The 19,535-nt window shown below is 39.3% G+C and overlaps 1 protein-coding gene across 2 annotated transcripts; it reads right to left on the bottom strand.

The window, feature by feature from the left end:
* Positions 1–1,515: 1,515 nt before the first annotated feature.
* Positions 1,516–19,154, bottom strand: LOC106588563 (uncharacterized). Of its 2 annotated transcripts, XM_014177696.3 has the most exons (8): positions 18,977–19,154; positions 17,024–17,184; positions 16,761–16,834; positions 16,219–16,358; positions 13,736–13,905; positions 12,716–12,789; positions 12,176–12,315; positions 9,923–11,287 (listed from the first exon to the last, which is right to left on the bottom strand). In XM_014177696.3, the coding sequence occupies exons 1-8, from the start codon at positions 19,038–19,040 to the stop codon at positions 11,205–11,207; spliced, it is 906 nt and encodes a 301-aa protein (XP_014033171.1). In that variant the 5' UTR covers positions 19,041–19,154; the 3' UTR covers positions 9,923–11,204. The 2 variants fall into 2 exon arrangements, with proteins under 2 accessions (XP_014033172.1, XP_014033171.1); XM_014177697.3 differs by lacking the exons at positions 9,923–11,287; positions 12,176–12,315; positions 12,716–12,789 and adding exons at positions 1,516–2,412; positions 2,623–2,681.
* Positions 19,155–19,535: the final 381 nt, after the last annotated feature.

Below are 19,535 nucleotides of genomic sequence, written 5' to 3'. Positions count from 1 at the left end.
TCTCAGATTTCACGAAGTTACAGTTCATGTAAGGAAATCAGTCAACTTAAATAAATTCATTAGGCCCTAATCTATGGATTTCACATGACTGGGCAGGGGCGCAGCCATGGGTGGGCCTGTGAGGGCATAGACCCATCCACTTGGGAGCCAAGACCACCCACTGGGGAGACAGGCCCAGGCAATCAGAATGATTTTTCCGACACAAAAGTGCTTAATAACCAACAGAAATACTCCTCAGCACCCCCTACCACCCTCAGACAATCCCGCAGGTGAAGAAGCCAGATGTGGAGGTCCTGTGCTGGCGTGGTTACACATGGTCTATGGTTGTGAGGCCGGTTGGATGTACTGCCAAATTCTCTAAAATGACGTTGGAGGCAGCTTAGAAATGAACATTCAGTTCTCTGGCAAAAGCTCTGGTGGACATTCCTGCAGTCAGCATGCCAATTGCACACTCCCTCAAAACTTGAGACATCTGTGTCATTGTATTGTTTGAAAACTGCACATTTTAGAGTGGCCCTTTATTGTCCCCAGCACAAGGTACACCTGTGTAATGATCGTGCCGTTGATTTGCCACACCTGTCAGGTGGATGGATTATCTTGGAAAAGGAGAAATGCTCACTAATAGGGATGTAAACAAATTTGTGCACAACATATTTGAGAAATAAGCTTTTTGTGAGTATGGAATATTTCTGTGATTTTCCATTTCAGCTCATGAAACTGACTTGCCTAGCTAAATAAAGGTAAAACATTAAAAAAATGGGACCAACACTTTACATGTTGTGTTTATGCTTAGATATGTTGCTGGCAGATTTGATTAAATTAAAAACATATACATAGACATACATTGCTCAATAGACAGGTTTAACAGAAATATACAGGTAATAGTGTCTTAGGGCGGTGTGCCACCACGAGAAAGAACAGCTTCATTGCACCTTGGCATTGATTCTACAAGTGTCTGGAACTCTATTAGAGGGATGCGAAACCATTATTCCACGACAAATTCCATCATTTGGTGTTTTTTTGATGGTGGTGGAAAACGCTCTCAGGCGCCGCTCCAGAATCTCCCATAAGTGTTCAACTGGGTTTAGATCTGGTGACTGAGACGACCATGGCATATGCTTCACATCATTTTCATGCTCATCAAACCATTCAGTGACCACTCATGCCCTGTGAATGGGGGCATTCTTATCCTGTGGGGGCAAAGCCATGGTAGCAAAAATAATGGCCTGCCCAGCATTTTTGTACATGACCTTAATCATGATGGGATGTTAATTGCTTAATTAACTCAGGAACCACACCTGTGTGGAATCATCTACTTTCAATATACTTTGTATCCCTCATTTACTCAAGTGTTTCTATTATCTTGGCAATTACCTGTATACTTTCCATGCAGATCAGGGAATGCAATCTTAAGAGTTTGATGGCGTGTAATATCATTGGTTGGTTAGCTTGGTAAGTGATTAGAGTTGTGATGTCATTCACTTAAAGACATGAATTTGCAAAACTAGGCTTAAAAACATTGTACAGAAATTTTATTCTGTAAAGCTCAAAGCAAAAAGCATCCTGAAAAGATCACTATATTATGACACGGTGGTGATAAAGGATGTATTATTTGGTCTCAAAAAAGTGTGATGCCACCAAAATGCAACGAAAGAAGCACTGAAAGCAATGAAAAGCACACATACATACAATTTTACATTAGCTTCAGTTAGTCCCTCGGTAGAATCCTCTATTCCATGCAGTGACTGTGTTAGAAATAAGACTGTTCTTAGAACAAAAGCCTGCATACCCTCTTCAGGATCAGAGATGTAGAACCCCTGTCCTATATCTTCAACCATCACTTTCTGCATCCACGATAATAATCAATGTCTCGTAGCTTTGAAAAGATCCCCAAATTGGTTACAATTGATACTGGTTACAATTGATATTTTCTTCCCATTTCTATAGTTTAATAATTACTGAGACAATACAGGTTTGAGTGCCTCCATTTAGTGCAAAACAGATATGTCATTCATGGGACTTTGACCTGCTGGTCACTACAACATTTCTCTAAAAAGCTGAATTTTAAATCAACCCCCAGCCCCTATACCCCTTGGCATTCCTGTAGATCTGCAGAAGAATTTAACAGTATGTAAACCTCCTGGTAGGCTGTGGAAATTTCTACCACCTACCTATCAAATTGTTTCAGATCTATAGAAGAGCCTACTGAGATAGGGGCTAGGGCTCGATATGGAATTCAGAATAAGACCCACACTCTTGCCCATATAATCTGCCCCAAGTGGCTGGAGTGAAGGATGAAGGGGGGTTGGGTTAGGGCTTGGCCGCCTCGACGGGCTCCACCTGGGGGTCAGTGGGGGGAGTGGGGACCTCCTCTACCTGGTTGGAATCAGGCTCAGTAACAACAGCTGCCACCTGCTCAAGGAGAGAGAGAGAAAGACGGAGAAAGAAACAGGTATAATATTGACATGTAATGTTTGAATCTATCTACTGCTTGATATTACATCAAGGTAATCAGACCTCAAGAGATTCACAGTAAATGGCAGCCAACAGTGCTAAATGGAGAAGCCATTTTAAGCTGGCACTTTATGGTAAGCTAACCCCTTCAAGCTAGCTACATCCTACCTGAGATGCTGCAACCTGCACAGCAGGGGGACCTGCCGGGGGGCGAGTCTGGGGGTAGGCTGGGCGTTGAGTTCCATCGGATGATTAGAGAGAGAGAGGAAGAAAGAGGAAGTTAAAGGGAGAACAAGACATAAACATGTGATGTTGAGTAAGTGTATGCAGTAGTAGAGGGTTCACCATGCCATTTTTTATACATGAAGGGTGTCATTTTGTTTTCTTAAAAAAGGCACAATATGTTCTGAAAAAACACACTCCTCACAAACCTTGAAGTAAAATGTCTCAAACATCCCATACAACAATGTCCTTAAGAAAGTGCAGATTATTTATGCACAGGGCTAATTCAGACCCGAGTTATGAGCGCTTAAATTGGTCTTTATTCCCTTTTTATGAACTTTTCTCTCTACACTTATTCTGATCTTGAACTTACACATTGGGGAAGAGCCAGTGCCAGCAAGGTACGCATTTGGGGTGGAGATCAAAGAAGTGGACGTGTGGTGGAGGTGTGTTTATAGATATGCCGTATTCTGACCTTGACTTAATTCCCTCATAATTCCACTACCATTATGCAGGAGGAAAGAAAGGAATGAGGTCGAGCAACCTATCAGTTCCAGGTGAAAACCATCAAATTTTGTCACGATAGAAATAACACCATTCTCCATGCACAGTCATTTACGAAATTATAAGAGCTAGGTAAATGAGTAATCCGTTTGGATAAGGGGATTGTAAATATAAATGACAATTGTTTACATTGTTTTATTTTACCTTATGATTGCTGGAGACAAACGTTAAACCAGTCGGATGGTAGAAAACTGAAGCACAGTGAAGTATTTATTCTACCTTTATTTAAACAGGGAGTCACCAATATACTGTATATGAAATGCTGTGCCGTTATGCAGAATTTAAATTGTATGGCCTTTTAATTATTTTATTTTTTATTTTATTTCACCTTTATTTAACCAGGTAGGCTAGTTGAGAACAAGTTCTCATTTGCAACTGCGACCTGGTCAAGATAAAGCATAGCAGTTAGACACATACAACACAGAGTTACACGTGAAATGAACAAAAACATAGTCAATAATACAGTAGGAAAAAAAGAAAACTAAAAGTCTATATACAGTGAGTGCAATTTAGGTCAAATAAGGTAATTAAGGCAATAAATAGGCCATGGTGGCAAAGTAATACAGTATGGCAATTAGACACTGGAATGGTAGATGTGCAAAAGATGAAAGTGCAAGTAGAGTTACTGGGGTGCAAAAGAAGCAGAATAGATAAATAAATACAGTATGGGGATGAGGTAGATAAATGGGCTGTTTACAGATGGGCTATGTACAGGTGCAGTGATCTTTGAACTGCTCTGACAGCTGGTGCTTAAAGCTAGTGAGGGAGATGGGAATCTCCAGCTTCAGAGATTTTTGCAGTTCGTTCCAGTCATTGGCAGCAGAGAACTGGAAGGAAAGGCGACCAAAGGAAGAATTGGCTTTGGGCGTGACGAGTGAGATATACCTGCTGGAGCGCGTGCTACGAGTGGGTGCTGCTATGGTGACCAGCGAGCTGAGATAAGGCGGGGCTTTACCTAGCAGAGACTTGTAGATAACCTGTAGCCAGTGAGTTTGGCGACGAGTATGAAGTGAGGGCCAGCCAACGAGAGCGTACAGGTCGCAGTGGTGGGTAGTGTATGGGGCTTTGGTGACAAAACGGATGGCACTGTGATAGACTGCATCCAGTTTGTTGAGTAGAGTGTTGGAGGCTATTTTATAGATGACATCGCCGAAGTCGAGGATCGGTAGGATGGTCAGTTTTACGAGGGTGTGTTTGGCGGCATGAGTGAAGGATGCTTTGTTGCGAAATAGGAAGCCGATTCTAGTTTTGATTTTGGATTGGAGATGCTTAATATGAGTCTGGAAGGAGAGTTTACAGTCTAGCCAGACACCCAGGTATTTGTAATTGTCCATGTATTCTAAGTCGGAGCCGTCCAGAGTAGTGATGCTGGATGGGCGGGCAGGTGCGGGCAATGATCGGTTGAATATCATGCATTTAGTTTTATTTGCGTTCAAGAGCAGTTGGAGGCCATGGATGGAGAGTTGTATGGCATTGAAGCTCGTCTGGAGGTTAGTTAACACAGTGTCCAAAGAAGGGACAGAAGTATACAGAATGGTGTCGTCTGAGTAGAGGTGGATCAGAGACTCACCAGCAGTGAGAGCTACATCATTGATGTACACAGAGAAAAGAGTCGGCCCAAGAATTGAACCCTGTGGCACCCCCATAGAGACCGCCAGAGATCTGGACAACAGGCCCTCCGATTTGACACATTGAACTCTATCAGAGAAGTAGTTGGTGAACCAGGCGAGGCAGTCATTAGAGAAACCAAGGCTGTTGAGTCTGCCGATGAGGATGTGGTGATTGACAGAGTCGAAAGCCTTGGCCAGGTCAATAAATACAGCTGCACAGTAATGTCTCTTATCGATGGCGGTTATGATATCGTTAAGGACCTTGAGTGTGGCTGAGGTGCACCGATGACCGGCTCTGAAACCAGATTGCAAAGCGGAGAAGGTACGGTGTGATTCAAAATGGTCGGTAATCTGTTTGTTAACTTGGCTTTCGAAGACCTTAGAGATGCAGGGTAGGATAGATATAGGTCTGTAGCAGTTTGGGTCTAGAGTGTCTCCCCCTTTGAAGAGGGGGATGACCGCGGCAGCTTTCCAATCTTTGGGAATCTCAGACGATACGAAAGAGAGGTTGAACAGGCTAGTAATAGGGGTTGCAACAATTTCGGCAGATCATTTTAGAAATAAAGGGTCCAGATTGTCTAGCCCGGCTGATTTGTAGGGGTCCAGATTTTGCAGCTCTTTCAGAACATCAGCTATCTGGATATGGGTGAAGGAGAAATGGTGGGGGCTTGGGCGGGTTGCTGTGGAGGGTGCCAGGCAGTTGACCGGGGTAGGGGTAGCCAGGTGGAAAGCATGGCCAGCCGTAGAGAAATGCTTATTGAAATTCTCAATTATAGTGGACTTATCAGTTGTAACAGTGTTTCCTAGCCTCAGAGCAGTGGGTTGCTGGGAGGAGGTGCTCTTATTCTCCATGGACTTTACAGTGTCCCAGAACTTTTTGGAGTTTGTACTGCAGGATGCAAATTTATGTTTAAAAATCTAGCCTTAGCTTTCCTGACTGCCTGTGTATATTGGTTCCTAACTTCCCTGAAAAGTTGCATATCACGGGGGCTATTCGATACTAATGCAGAACGCCACAGGATGTTTTTGTGTTGGTCAAGGGCAGACAGGTCTGGAGTGAACCAAGGGCTATATCTATTCCTGGTTCTACGTTTTTTTGAATGGGGCATGCTTATTTAAGATGGTGAGGAAGGCACTTTTAAAGAACAACCAGGCATCCTCTACTGTCGGGATGAGGTCAATGTCATTCCAGGATACCCCGGCCAGGTCGATTAGAAAGGCCTGCTCACAGAAGTGTTTTAGGGAGCGTTTGACAGTGATGAGGGGTGGTCGTTTGATCGTAGACCCATTACGGATGCAGGCAATGAGGCAGTGATCGCTGAGATCTTGGTTGAAAACAGCAGAGGTGTATTTGGAGGGCGAGTTAGTTAGGATGATATCTATGAGGGTGCCCGTGTTTACGGATTTGGGGTTATATCTGGTAGGTTCATTGATAAGTTGTGTGAGGTTGAGGGCATCAAGCTTAGATTGTAGGATGGCCCGGGGTGTTAAGCATGTCCCAGTTTAGGTCACCTAGCAGCACGAGCTCAGAAGACAGATGGGGGGCAATCAGTTCACATATGGTGTCCAGAGCACAGCTGGGGGCAAAGGGTGGTCTATAGCAAGCGACAACGGTGAGAGACTTGTTTCTGGAAAGGTTAATTTTTAGAAGTAGGAGCTTGAATTGTTTGGTTACAGACCTGGATAGTAAGACAGAACTCTGCAGGTTATCTTTGCAGTAGATTGCAACACCGCCCCCTTTGGCAGTTCTATCTTGTCGGAAAATGTTATAGTTCGGAATGGAAATTTCAAGGTTTTTGGTGGTCTTCCTAAGCCAGGATTCAGACACAGCTAGGACATCCGGATTGGTGGAGTGTGCTATTGCAGTGAATACAACAAACTTAGGGAGGAGGCTTCTAATGTTAACATGCATGAAACCAAGGCTTTTACGGTTGCAGAAGTCAACAAATGAGAGAGCCTGGGGGATGGGAGTGGAGCTGGACACTGCAGGGCCTGGATTAACCTCTACATCACCAGAGGAACAGAGGAGAATTAGGATAAGGGTACGACTAAAGGCTAACAGAACTGGACGTCTAGTACGTTCAGAACAGAGAGTAAAAGGAGCAGATTTCTGGGCACGGTAGAATATATTCAAGGCATAATGTACAGACAAGGGTATGGTAGGATGTGAATACAGTGGGGGTAAACCTGTGCATACAGTGATAATGAAAGAGATATTGTCTCTAGAAATAGCATTTAAACCAGGTGATGTCACTGCGTGTGTGGGAGGTGGAACTAAATTGTTAGCCGAGGCATTTTGAGCAGTGCTAGAGGCTCTACAGTGAAATAAAACAATAGTAACAGACCAAAACAGCAATGGACAAAGCATGGTGACGTTAGGGAGAGGCATGCGTAGCCGTGTGATCATACGAGTCCGGTGCGTGGCTTCAGGCAGCTAGCGGCGGGCTAGCAGGCTAACAGAAAGGCCTTAGAGGGACAACGCGACGGAGGAGAGTCTGTTGTGGCCTCCTCGTGCAGTTACATCAGCGGACGGATTAGCAGGGCTCCGTGTGGTAAACCAGGCCAATTGGCAAAATATGTATAGTGTTCAAAGCAATATGTCCGAAGGGCCTCTTAAGCCAACAGTCCAATGTGCTTTAGATAGTTAGCAGGCCTCGGATTAGCGGCTGTGCATTCAGGGGACGTTAGCTGCTATAATTCTAGGTGGGAAAAAATATATATATATAATAATAATAAAAAAATAGGTTCAGTTTGCAGGGATGAATCTTGGAGACACAAGCAGATGACAAGTCAAATCCCTGCAGAGTGACAGTCGGCCTAAATTTAACCTTTGTACGCACTAGAATGTTGCAATTTCAGCCCTGACTTTTCTAAATTTTTTTAAGCAATTTGTATCATGTTAAATATATGCCACTATCGGTAGCCACCGTCAGTAATACCCACACACATTTTTAACTGTCAGTGTTAGTTCCCTTCAATTTGTAGCCTACATTTGGCATCATTCCATTACATCGTTAGTTTCCCTTTCTTTCCTCTGTCATGTCCGTATGGTTGATCCCGAGGGTCACTGGCAATAGTGGATAATATTTAATGTATTACAAGTTCAATAATTTGGGACATATACCCCACTTCATGGAATCAATATGGATTCATCATAGAACACAGACCAAGCCTGGCAGTTTAAACCTGGCGCATGGTTTACGACGACTGGAACCATTGTCATATCAGTTCCATGATCATTGAGGATTAGGGTAGATTGATCAATGACATTTTATTTTGTTTTATTTGTCACATACACATGTTTGGCAGATGTTTTTACGGGTGTAGCGAAATGCTTGTGTTTCTAGCTCCAACAGTGCAGTAATATCTAACAAGTAATATCTAAGAATTTCACAACAATACACACAAAACACACACATTTAAAGTAAAGGAATGGAATTAAGAATATAGAAATATTTGGACGAGCAATGTCAGAGTGGCATAGACCAAAATACAGTAGAATAGAATACAGTATATACAGTGGGTATAAAAAGTCACCACCCCCTTTCAAAATGTTCACCTTTTGTTGCCTTACAGCCTGAAATGAAAACACATAAAATCAGACTTTTTCCGGCTTTAGTTACACACAGTAACCCAAAATATCCAAATGAAAATAATTATTTAAAAAACTCTGAAAATGTATTAAAACAGTAAAATACCCTATTTGGATAAGTGAACACCCCCCTGAGTTAATACTTGGTGGAACCACCTTTTGCTTGAATTACAGCCACAAGTCACTTTGAATACATCTCTACTGACTTTGCACACCTAGACTGTGCAATATTTGCCCATTCTTCCTTGCAGAATTGTTCAAGCTCAGTTAAATTGCATGGTGACTGCTCAAGGACTGCACTCTTCAAGTCATTCCACAGATTCTCGATGGTATTTAGGTCGGGGCTCTGACTACACTAGGCCACATAAGGACATTCATCTTCTTGTCCTTCAGCCACTGTACGGTTGCTTTAGCGGTGTTCTTTGGGTCATTGTCATGTTGAACCGTGAACCATCTTCCCATTTTGAACTTCCTGGCAGAGAGCAGCAGGTTCTCCTCAAGAATCTTGCACAGTCCATTTTCCCTTCTATCCTGACAAGTGCTCCAGTCCCTGCTGAAGAGAAACACCGCCACAACAGGATGCTGCCATCGCCGTACTTTACTGTAGGCATAGTGTTCTTTGGGTGGAAAGATGCATTGTTTTTTTGCCATAAATATCGTTTTGCGTTCAGGCCAAAAGGTTCAATTTTGGTCTCATCTGACCTCAGCACCTTTTGCCACTTGGCCTCAGAATCTACAATCTGCTTTTTGGCAAAGCTCAAATGAGACTTGATATGGCTTTTTTTGTGGAGAGATTTTTTTCTTGCCACCCTCCAGAGAGGCCAGATTTGTGGAGTGCTTGTGGTATTATGGTCACATCCACACAATGACCAGTCTTTGCCATAAAGGCCTGAAGCTCTGTAGCTCCTTCAAAGTCGACATTGGCTTCTTAGTAGCCTCTCTGATCCTCCTTGCCCGGTCATCCAGTTTGGAGGGATGGCCTGATCTATGCAGGGTCTGGGTGGTGCCATAAGCGTTACACTTCTTAATAATGGTTTTAACTATGCTCCGAGGCATAGACAAAGCTTTTGAAATCTTTTTATATCCATCCCCTGACTTGTGCCTTTCCACAACTTTATATCGTAGATCTTAGTGGATCCTTTGCTTTGAATTGCACTACTCAGCAGTGGAGTCCTCTATGAACAACTGCTTTTATTCTGAACTAATCAAAGTCACTACAATTGATCACAGATGGAAGCCAATTCGCTTGATTTGTGATCTGGAAGGTGGTTGGTTATACCTCAGCAAGTTTGCAATTACAATTCTAAGGGGGGTGGGGGGTGGGTTCACTTATCCAAACAGGGTACTTTACTGTTTTACTTTTAATACATTTTCAGAGTTTTTAAATGTTTTATTTCAGAGTTATTTAAAAATATATATATATATATATATTTGTACTTGTATATTGTGGGTTACCGTGTGTAAATAAAGCCAGAAAAAGTCAGATTTGTATGTGTTTTCATTTCAGGCTGTAAGACAACAAAATGTGAACATTTTGAAAGGGGGTAGTGCCTTTCTATATCAATTGTACATATGAGATGAGTAGTGCAAAACATGTAAACATTATTAAAGTGACTAGTGTTTCAATTAATAAAGTGGACAGTGATTTCAAGTCTGTGTATATAGGGCAGCAGCCTCTAAGGTGCTAGTGATGGCTATTTAACAGTCTGATGGCCTTGAGATAGAAGCTGTTTTTGAGCTCTTCAGTAAGGACATTCTACTGCCAATGTTTGACTATGGAGATTGCGTGGATGTGAGGTCGATTTTACACACCAGTCAGTAATGGGTGAGGCTGGAATAGCAAAATCTTCCATTGATGACATCAATGGGCACTCAAATCAAGTTAGGATTCAGACCTTTATCTATTTCAATTTCTAGGGATGTCACATTATTACTGCACATGTTGTTAGCCAATGATTTATATATACACTAGATTACTGTTTGGGGGCCTCTATTGAAGCCACCATGCCTCCATCTTGGCACTCCCTCACCGTAATTGTTTTTATTTTAGAAGCTATTGAAATGCATTTTTTTATTTATAAATTAGTTTTTGCCACATTTATTCTATTCTATTGCACACTTTTACATTGTATTATGTGAGCTAAACATACAAATCAAAAAAATAATATATAAATGTTTTCTTAAAGTATAGTTTTTTTCAGATGACTGTTACTGTCCCAACAATAAACAAATATTTAAATACATGTCATTTTGTCCTTGAAACATTTAATTGAAATACTGTAGAATTCAATGTACTCTTGTGAAGGACTGCTCCTACTGGGGAGTGCCAAAATGGCTGACCGGTGGCTTCAAAGCCTGTCAATGGCCAATACATAGCAATTAGCAATCCAGGGCTTATATACATCATTACTGTAAACTCCCGATTCAAATATCTGACCAATTAAGGAACTCTTTGATTTTCATATTTGATTCAACATTCATCTTCAGCATTATACAATTGAGCAGTTGAACATGATGCAAAGCTAAACATCTGAGATATTTGTGCCAATGAAAAATCAGACAAAAACAGACTGAAAAAATATATCAGTTTGACACTGGTTGTGTTCATAACAGGGTCAAATATGATGACATCAGACACAATACAAAAATACTAGCAAGGTTGCCCAATATTTATGCACAAAATTTGTGGATTAAATACAATCGTATGAAATCACTCATTCCAGTCATTTTCATCCTATATAACATGCTATATTCCTGACAAACTATACAGTATCTACAGAGGCTGTGACTTGGCTTTGCTTGTTGCTCATCTTTGTCAGATCTTGTTCTGCAGACAAGACTTTGCCTGGAAAAATAAATAAAGATGATCAGTTAAATAAACATCAATTTTCCAAAGATGTTCATTCATATGTATCATATCAGATAGATTCTTATTTTCTTGATCAAGCATGTTATTATGTTTCATGTGGGCTAGTCTGGCTTTAGGTCCTGTGGGCTTGACCAGCCCTAAACATAAAGATCCTCACCCATAGTATGGAACTACTGTTGATTTTCCAATAGTGAAATTGCTTGTTCATGCCAATATTATATATTCTGTTTGAACCCATTTACTGGTCATTTAGACTGAACATGTACAGGTGATTCAAGTCATAAATTCCTGCAATGTGATTACCTGACTATTTCCTTTAACTCATTCCGCTGTGTTGTGAATTTTGAAAAGTTTGTATGTGTGTGCTCTGCTTCTATGTAATCTGCTGCAAACTAATTAAACCTCTGTACAGTACCAGGACATTTTTAATATTCAAAAAGTCAGTCAAAAGCTCTCTGTATATATATAATTATTACATTTTGACATAAATCATTGTAAAAGTCATTGTAGAACAGTTATGTGGTTGAATTGATATGTATTACTTACAATAGCAATATGTTATTTCTATGTTACAGGTCAATGATACTTTAAGCCTTATTTTAGAGTGACATAGAGTGACACAACCAATCCAGAACGGTCTTACATTGTGGGTCTCTTAAAACCACCAATCAGGACCTCTGGTGGGTTTAGGTACCTGTTGGTATGTGACCTCCACATCTTCCTGCTCAGGGGTTCACTATGTACATACCTAGAATGTACATAGTCTTCTTTCGTGGGTCATATTTAACTGAGGTTAAAAAAATCTGACTAATGAATCAATATTACATTATGGAAAAATGCAATTAGTATATTTGTATGTCTTACATTCAATATAATTTGTATCTATCTGGAGAGAGGCAGAAGGATTGGCTTCGATATGAGTCAGGAATTCCCACTTGACCACAAATCCATTGATAGCGTTTGTGTTGAAAACTAGGATAGTGTTTGCTATCACTGATCCTTTTCTGTAAAATATAAGATTCAGAAAATGAAGAATGTTAAAGATGATACAGTATAATAACATATCCCCACCCAACCTTGACCAGGTGGAGGTGGGCATTAAACACGTCTTGTAAACCAGAAGATCACAGGCATTTTCAGTGTTTTTATTTTGTTTCAAAGTTTGATATGGCTGTTTCAAACACTACCACAACCCACCAAAACGTAACCTTAAGGTTCTTTCGACATTGAAGCTGTAATTTTGACAAGCTTACATAGTTTAGACGAGGCAAGTCATTCTAATTCATAATTTCATGTTTCAGTCTGTCAAGGACAGAAATAAATGCAGTGAGTTTATACTTTAGTTACACATCCTCTCAAAAGCTGATCTAAAGGATCCAGGTGACTTAGTCAAGCTTACTGTACCTGAAAGTCATTGTTGCAACGCCCTCATAAATGGATGCTGTTCCGCATGCAGGACACTTGTAGACATTAGCAAGCTGAAAAATACTCAATTATGTCACAATTTTCATCATTGTCATGAGACCATCACTTTTAGAGATAATTCCTGCTGTGATAATATTGTAAGTAAGTAAGTAAGCCTTTTCCGAGCCAGAACAGCACATAGGCCCATGCTGTGGTATAGTTTATATAGTGGTGTTGTTTAAATCAAGGCTTGGTTCTCAATCTTACCAGTTGGCTGACCTCGTCATACATTTTCTTGTAGTCTTCGGAATTGGGATTCAATAGGGAGTCATTGAAGACCCGATTGGTGATCTTCATGCCCAACTGAAAGACCGTTTTTTTTTGTGTTTTTGGAATTTCCGTAGTTGTATTTGGAGCCAATTAGGTAGAAGTTGTAGGAATTTTTGTAGTTGTATTTGGAGCCAATGGGGTAGAAGTTGTAGGAATTTTTGTAGTTGTATTTGGAGCCAATGGGGTAGAAGTTGTAGGAATTTTCGAAGTTGTAGTTAGAGCAAATGGGGTAGAAGTGGTAGGAATTTTCTTAGTTGTATTTGATGAAAATGGTGTGGTTTTTGTTGGGTTAGTAGTGGTTGCAGTCATGTGAGTTGTATTTATTGTTGTAGTGAGTGTGGTGGGGTTGGTTATGGTTATATTTGGAACCACAACTGGTGCTTGTGAAAACAGAAAGTGGGAAATCACTCAAGTAAAAGATCATCAGAGTAATGAATCAATATTACATTATGGAAAAATACACTATTGGTATATTTGTATGTCTTACATTCAATATAATTTGTATTTATCTGGGGAAGGGCAGAAGGATTGGCTTTGACATATTCCAGGAATTCAAACATGACCACCCATCGATTGATAGCCTTTGTGTTGAAAACTATGATAGTGTTTGCTAACACTGATCCTTTTCTGTAAAAGATAAGAGTTTATATAGTGGTGTTGTTTAATTCAAGGCATGGTTCTCAATCTTACCAGTTGGCTGACGTCGTCATACATTTTCTTGTAGTCCTCGGAATTGGGATTCAATAGGGAGTCATTGAAGACCCGGTTGGTGATCTTCATGCCCAACTGGAAGACTGTTTTTGTTGTGGGGGTGGTGCGCATACCTGCTGGAGTGACTGAGAAGGGCACTGACAGGGAACCTGTGGCAAGCAAAAATATACACCTTATTCAAGTGGATCATTTAAGACTTTGAGTGCAACATGGACTTATAAAGCTTTCATCTTGGGAATCAGAGGATTTTTGAGGTAGCCTAAAGTATTAACAGATGTAGGATCTTCATTTGAGCCAGTTTGCTATGGCAGGAAAATCATCTGCATCAACAGAAAATAAGAATTATGTGGATTATAATAAATGGACCATTTTTGTGGAGGTTGATACATTTTTCGTTAGGGCAAATCAAATCTGGCATGTTAAAGGGAAATTACTAACTTTAGAAGCCTTGTTAAACCAGGAAAATATACTACAAGTGTGCGTTTTCTGGTGTGCAGGAATTCTCAGTAACAAAAGAGTGATCAAATGAAGATCCTACATCTGTAGCACACACATAGAGCTGTTGGCTGTATAGTTTGAGATTCCAATGGATTCAAAGTCAGGTATAAATGAGTGTTAGGATTAGGAAAGTTTCCTCTCACGACCTTTACAAGCCAGAATGTTGAACACAATTATATTTGAACTTAATTTAAATGTTGTCCATGTAAAGTAAATTCAAATATCATTTAATTTAACATTCTAGCTTGTAGAGGTTGTCAGTGGTAACTTTCCTTATCCAAATGCTCATTTATGCCCGACGTAAAATTCAATGCAATTCAATATCGTATCTTCAGGCTAGGTTTGAGAGTGTATATAAAAGTAATGCAGTGAGCAAATCTGGTGGTCCATTAGGAAACACAAGAATCATAATGGAGTATCAAATACTCATAAAGGTGTGGTATTCATTTTGATTACTCTTTAGCTTTAGATTACTCTATCCACATCAGACATCAATTGAAGTACAATACCCCTCTCAAATGTGTTAACACTTAGATTGACTTTGCTAATTAGTTGTTGCAGGACACTCATGGAGTTCTGACTGTAGAGAATACTCTTGAGCGATTCCATAACTGTCATTATTATGCAAGCCATGTAGGGTTGGGACTTCAGTATGCAAGGACCATTGTCCTTTTAGCTCAAATGAGATAAACCAAAGTAGATTGAGTTGAATTTTGGATATATTTCAAAATATATCACAGAAAATAGGGCATCTTTTCCTACTCAAAAACAGCCGGGTACACCTGAATCAACACAAATCCCCAGTTGGGCCAAATAATAGCCAGTCTACTTTGATATCCAATAGTCATTTCCTAGTCATCGCAATATATATTTGTGCTTTGAGTTGGCGCTAGGGACACAATAATGTGATCTGCTGGTCTTTCTGAGTGCCGGTAAGTGCCATTGAATACACAATCTTTGAAAATAGACCGTGAAGGAAGATGGTTTACTAAATCAAGCAGATATATTATTAATAACATTATATGCCTACTATACAAAATGTGTACAGATAGATATACTTTTATATATCATACCCTAATATATAAAATAATATATATAGTGGTACAGTATATTGAAATTGATATCAGACAAACGTCTTACATAACCATAGTAGAAGGGACTGATTACTTCAAAATCAGTCTGTGAGACACTTAAACATCTCACAACATTCTATTTTCCTGTAATTTAAGTGCTACCCAAGTACCCATACAGTATGCACCAGGTTTTTGATAGAGACTGCATTGTAAAATTAATATAATTTCTCAATAATATAAGGTATATGATGAATATCATATTATACAATCATATTTTATATGCATTCATATTATATATATTTCGCCGTTATATTTGGAGCCAATGAGGTGGAAGATGTTGGAATTTTCAGAGCTGTAGAAGGAGCCAACAGGGTGGAAGTTGTTGGAAATGTCGTTGTTGTAGTTGAAGACAATGGGATTGTTGGAATTTTGGTAGTTGTAGTTGGAGCCAATGTTGTGGAAGTTATTGGAATTTTCATTGTTGTATTTGTAGCCAACGGGGTGGTTGTTGGAATTTTCGCATTTATATTTGGAGCCAATTAGGTGGAAGTTGTAGGAATTTTCGTAGTTGTATTTGGAGCCAATGGGGTAAAAGTTGTATGAATTTTCGAAGTTGTATTTGGAGCCAATGGGGTAGAAGTTGTTGGAATTTTCTTAGTTGTATTTGATGAAAATGGTGTGGGTTTTGTTGGGTTAGTAGTGGTTGCAGTCATGTGAGTTGTATTTATTGTTGTAGTGAGTGTGGTGGGGTTGGTTATGGTTATATTTGGAACCACAACTGGTACTGGTGAAAACAGAAAGTGCGAACTCACTCAAGTAAAAAATCATCAGAGTAATGAATCAATATTACATTATGGAAAAATACAATATTAGTATATTTGTATGTCTTACATTCAATATAATTTGTATCTATCTGGAGAGAGGCAGAAGGATTGGCTTCGATATGAGTCAGGAATTTCCACTTGACCACAAATCCATTGATAGCGTTTGTGTTGAAAACTAGGATAGTGTTTGCTATCACTGATCCTTTTCTGTAAAAGATAAGATTCAGAAAATGAAGAATGTTAAAGATGATACAGTATAATAACATATCCCCACCCAACCTTGACCAGGTGGAGGTGGGCATTAAACACGTCTTGTAAACCAGAAGATCACAGCCATTTTCAGCGTTTTTATTTTGTTTCAAAGTTTGATATATGTCTGTTTCAAACACTACCACAACCCACCAAAACGTAAAATTAAGGTTCTTTCGACATTGAAGCTATAATTTTGACAAGCTTACATAGTTTAGATGAGGCAAGTCATTCTAATTCATAATTTCATGTTTCAGTCTGTCAAGGACAGAAATAAATGCAGTGAGTTTATACTTTAGTTACACATCCTCTCAAAAGCTGATCTAAAGGATCCAGGTGACTTAGTCAAGCTTACTGTACCTGAAAGTCATTGTTGCAATGCCCTCATAAATGGATGCTGTTCCGCATGTAGGACACTTGTAGACATTAGCAAGCTGAAAAATACTCAATTATGTCACAATTTTCATCATTGTCATGAGACCATCACTTTTAGAGATAATTCCTGCTGTGATAATATTGTAAGTAAGCAAACATTTTCCAAGCTAGAACGGCACATAGGCCTGTGCTGTGGTATAGTTTATATAGTGGTGTTGTTTAATTCAAGGCTTGGTTCTCAATCTTACCAGTTGGCTGACCTCGCCATACAGTTTCTTGTAGTCCTCGGAATTGGGATTCAATAGGGAGTCATTGAAGACCCGGTTGGTGATCTTTATGCCCAACTGGTATTCAATTTTCTTTGTTGGGGTGGTGCTCATACTTGCTGGAGTGACTGACCACAGGGAACCTGTGGCAAGCAAAAATATACACCTTACTCAAGTGGATCATTTAAGGCTATGAGTGCAACATGGACTTCTAAAGCTTTCATCTTGGGAATCAGAGGATTTTTGAGGTAGCCTAAAGTACTAACAGATGAAGGATCTTCATTTGAGCCAGTTTGCTATGGCAGGAAAATCATCTGCATCAACAGGAAATAAGAATTATGTGGATTATAAATGGACCATTTTTGTGGAGGTTGATACATTTTTCGTTAGGGCAAATCAAATCTGGCATGTTAAAGGGAAATTACTAACTTTAGAAGCCTTTTTAAACCTGGAAAACATACTACTAGTGTGCATTTTCTCAGTAACAAAAGAGTGATCAAATGAAGATCCTATATCTATAGCACACACATAGAGCTTTTGGTTATATAGTTTGAGATTCCAACATCGGATATAAATGAGTGTTAAGATCAGGAAAGTTTCCTCTCATGACCTTTACAAGCCAGAATGTTGAATATAATTATATTTGAAAATACTTTACCTGTTGTCCGTGTAAAGTAAATTCAAATCTCATTTTATTTAACATTCTGGCTTGTCGAGGTTGTCAGTGAAACTTTCCTTATCCATTTATGCCCGATGTAGAATTCAATGCAATTCAATATCGGGTCTTCAGGCTAGGTTTGAGAGTGTATATAAAAGTAATGCAGTGAGCAAATCTAGTGGCCCATTAGGACATCGTAATGGAGTATCAACTACTCATAAAGGTGTGGTGTTAATTTTGATTACTCTTTAGCTTTAGATGACTCTTTCCACATCAGACATCAATTGAAGTACAATACCCCTCTCAAGCGTGTTAACACTTAGATTGACTTTGCTAATTAGTTGTTGTAGGACACTCATGGAGTTCTGACTGTAGAGAATACTCTTGAGCAATTCCATAACTGTCATTATTATGCAAGCCATTTAGGGTTGGGACTTTAGTATACAAGGACCATTGTCCTTTTAGCTCAAATGAGACAAACCAAAGTAGATTGAGTTGAATTATGGATATATTTCAGGCATCTTTTCCCGCTCAAAATCAGCCAAGTACAACTGAACCAACGCAAAGACAATCACCAGTTTGGCCAAATTATAGCCTGTCTACTTTGATATCTAACAGTAATTTCATAGTCATCGCAATATATATTTGTGCTTTGAGTTGGCTCTAGGGACACAATATTTTGATCTGCTGGTCTTTTTAAGTGCCGGTAAGTGCCTTTGAATACACCATTTTTGAAAATAGACAGTGAAGGAAGATGGTTTACTGAATCAAGCATATATAATATTAATAAAATAATATATATATAGTATATATAATAAATATATAGTGGTACAGTATATTGAAATTGATATCAGACAAACGTCTTATATAACCATAATTGAAGGGATTGATTACTTCAAAGTCAGTCTGCAAGACACTTAAACATCTCACAAAATGTGATTTTCCTGTCATTTAAGTACTACCCAAGTACCCATAAAGTATGCATCAGGTTTTTGATAAAGATTGCATTGTAAAATTGACATAATTTCTTAATACTGTAAGGTATATGAGTTATATAATATTATACATTCATATTTTATATATATATATATATATATAATATGAATGTATAATATTATATAACTTACATACACTATATATATATAAATAATATGATAATATATACATTACGTAATAGTTAAAATTCCTCAAACTTCAAGCCTCAGAAACGTTTCTCCTTCCTTTTTCCATAAAGCAACAATAATGTTGTACCTACTTAACTGGATGCATATTCTTACCTGAGATGGCAAATATTAAGATGCATTGTGTAATCCTCAAAAGGTTAGTTGAAGGTAGTACCATCTTGATGGGTCAAATCTGGCTATTTAAACGAATTCAACCAAATATATGATACAAATGATTTAACTTCTCAAGTGTGGAGTTTTCAATGATGAGATGTTGTTTGTCATCTGCAGGGTGAGGTACCAGTCTTTTATCTGGGGCCACCTACGTCAGGTGTGACTCGACAGGAGCTGCGTGGGTCTGAGGCTGGGCCGTGCTAAAAAAAATTGTGAGACGTGAATCACAGCTCAACTCTGATTGCTTCGGTGATTCATGAGCTGAACCCATGTGGATCTGAAAAAACGGAATATCTTTATTTGGGCGAGGGTTCATGTCCTGACACTTGTGTAAAGCATTGGCTGGGCTGCATTAATTTAATAATGCAATGGGAAATGGCTTAATAGTTGTATTCCATCCCGGATAACACTATTAAATACAATTTTAGACTGAAGAGAGAGGAAGGAATACAATTGAGACTTGAGAGTGCTAACCAAATGGAAGTTTTTCCAATACACT

The sequence above is a fragment of the Salmo salar genome, chromosome 27 (genome assembly GCF_965601325.2).
Source record: "Salmo salar chromosome 27, fSalSal1, whole genome shotgun sequence".
In the NCBI taxonomy this organism is placed as follows: domain Eukaryota; kingdom Metazoa; phylum Chordata; class Actinopteri; order Salmoniformes; family Salmonidae; genus Salmo; species Salmo salar.
This window is presented reverse-complemented; position numbering and strand designations above follow the sequence as displayed.

What these genes read in the sequence shown, in the direction of transcription:
- LOC106588563 (XM_014177696.3), bottom strand. Translation starts at nt 19,040, where the DNA reads ATGGTACTACCTTCAACTAACCTTTTGAGGATTACACAATGCATCTTA. An exon ending in ATTGCAACAATGACTTTCAG is followed by an intron (nt 16,359 to 16,760) that starts GTACAGTAAGCT and finishes TATCTTTTACAG; the next exon opens with AAAAGGATCAGTGATAGCAA. An exon ending in GTTGCAACAATGACTTTCAG is followed by an intron (nt 12,316 to 12,715) that starts GTACAGTAAGCT and finishes TATATTTTACAG; the next exon opens with AAAAGGATCAGTGATAGCAA.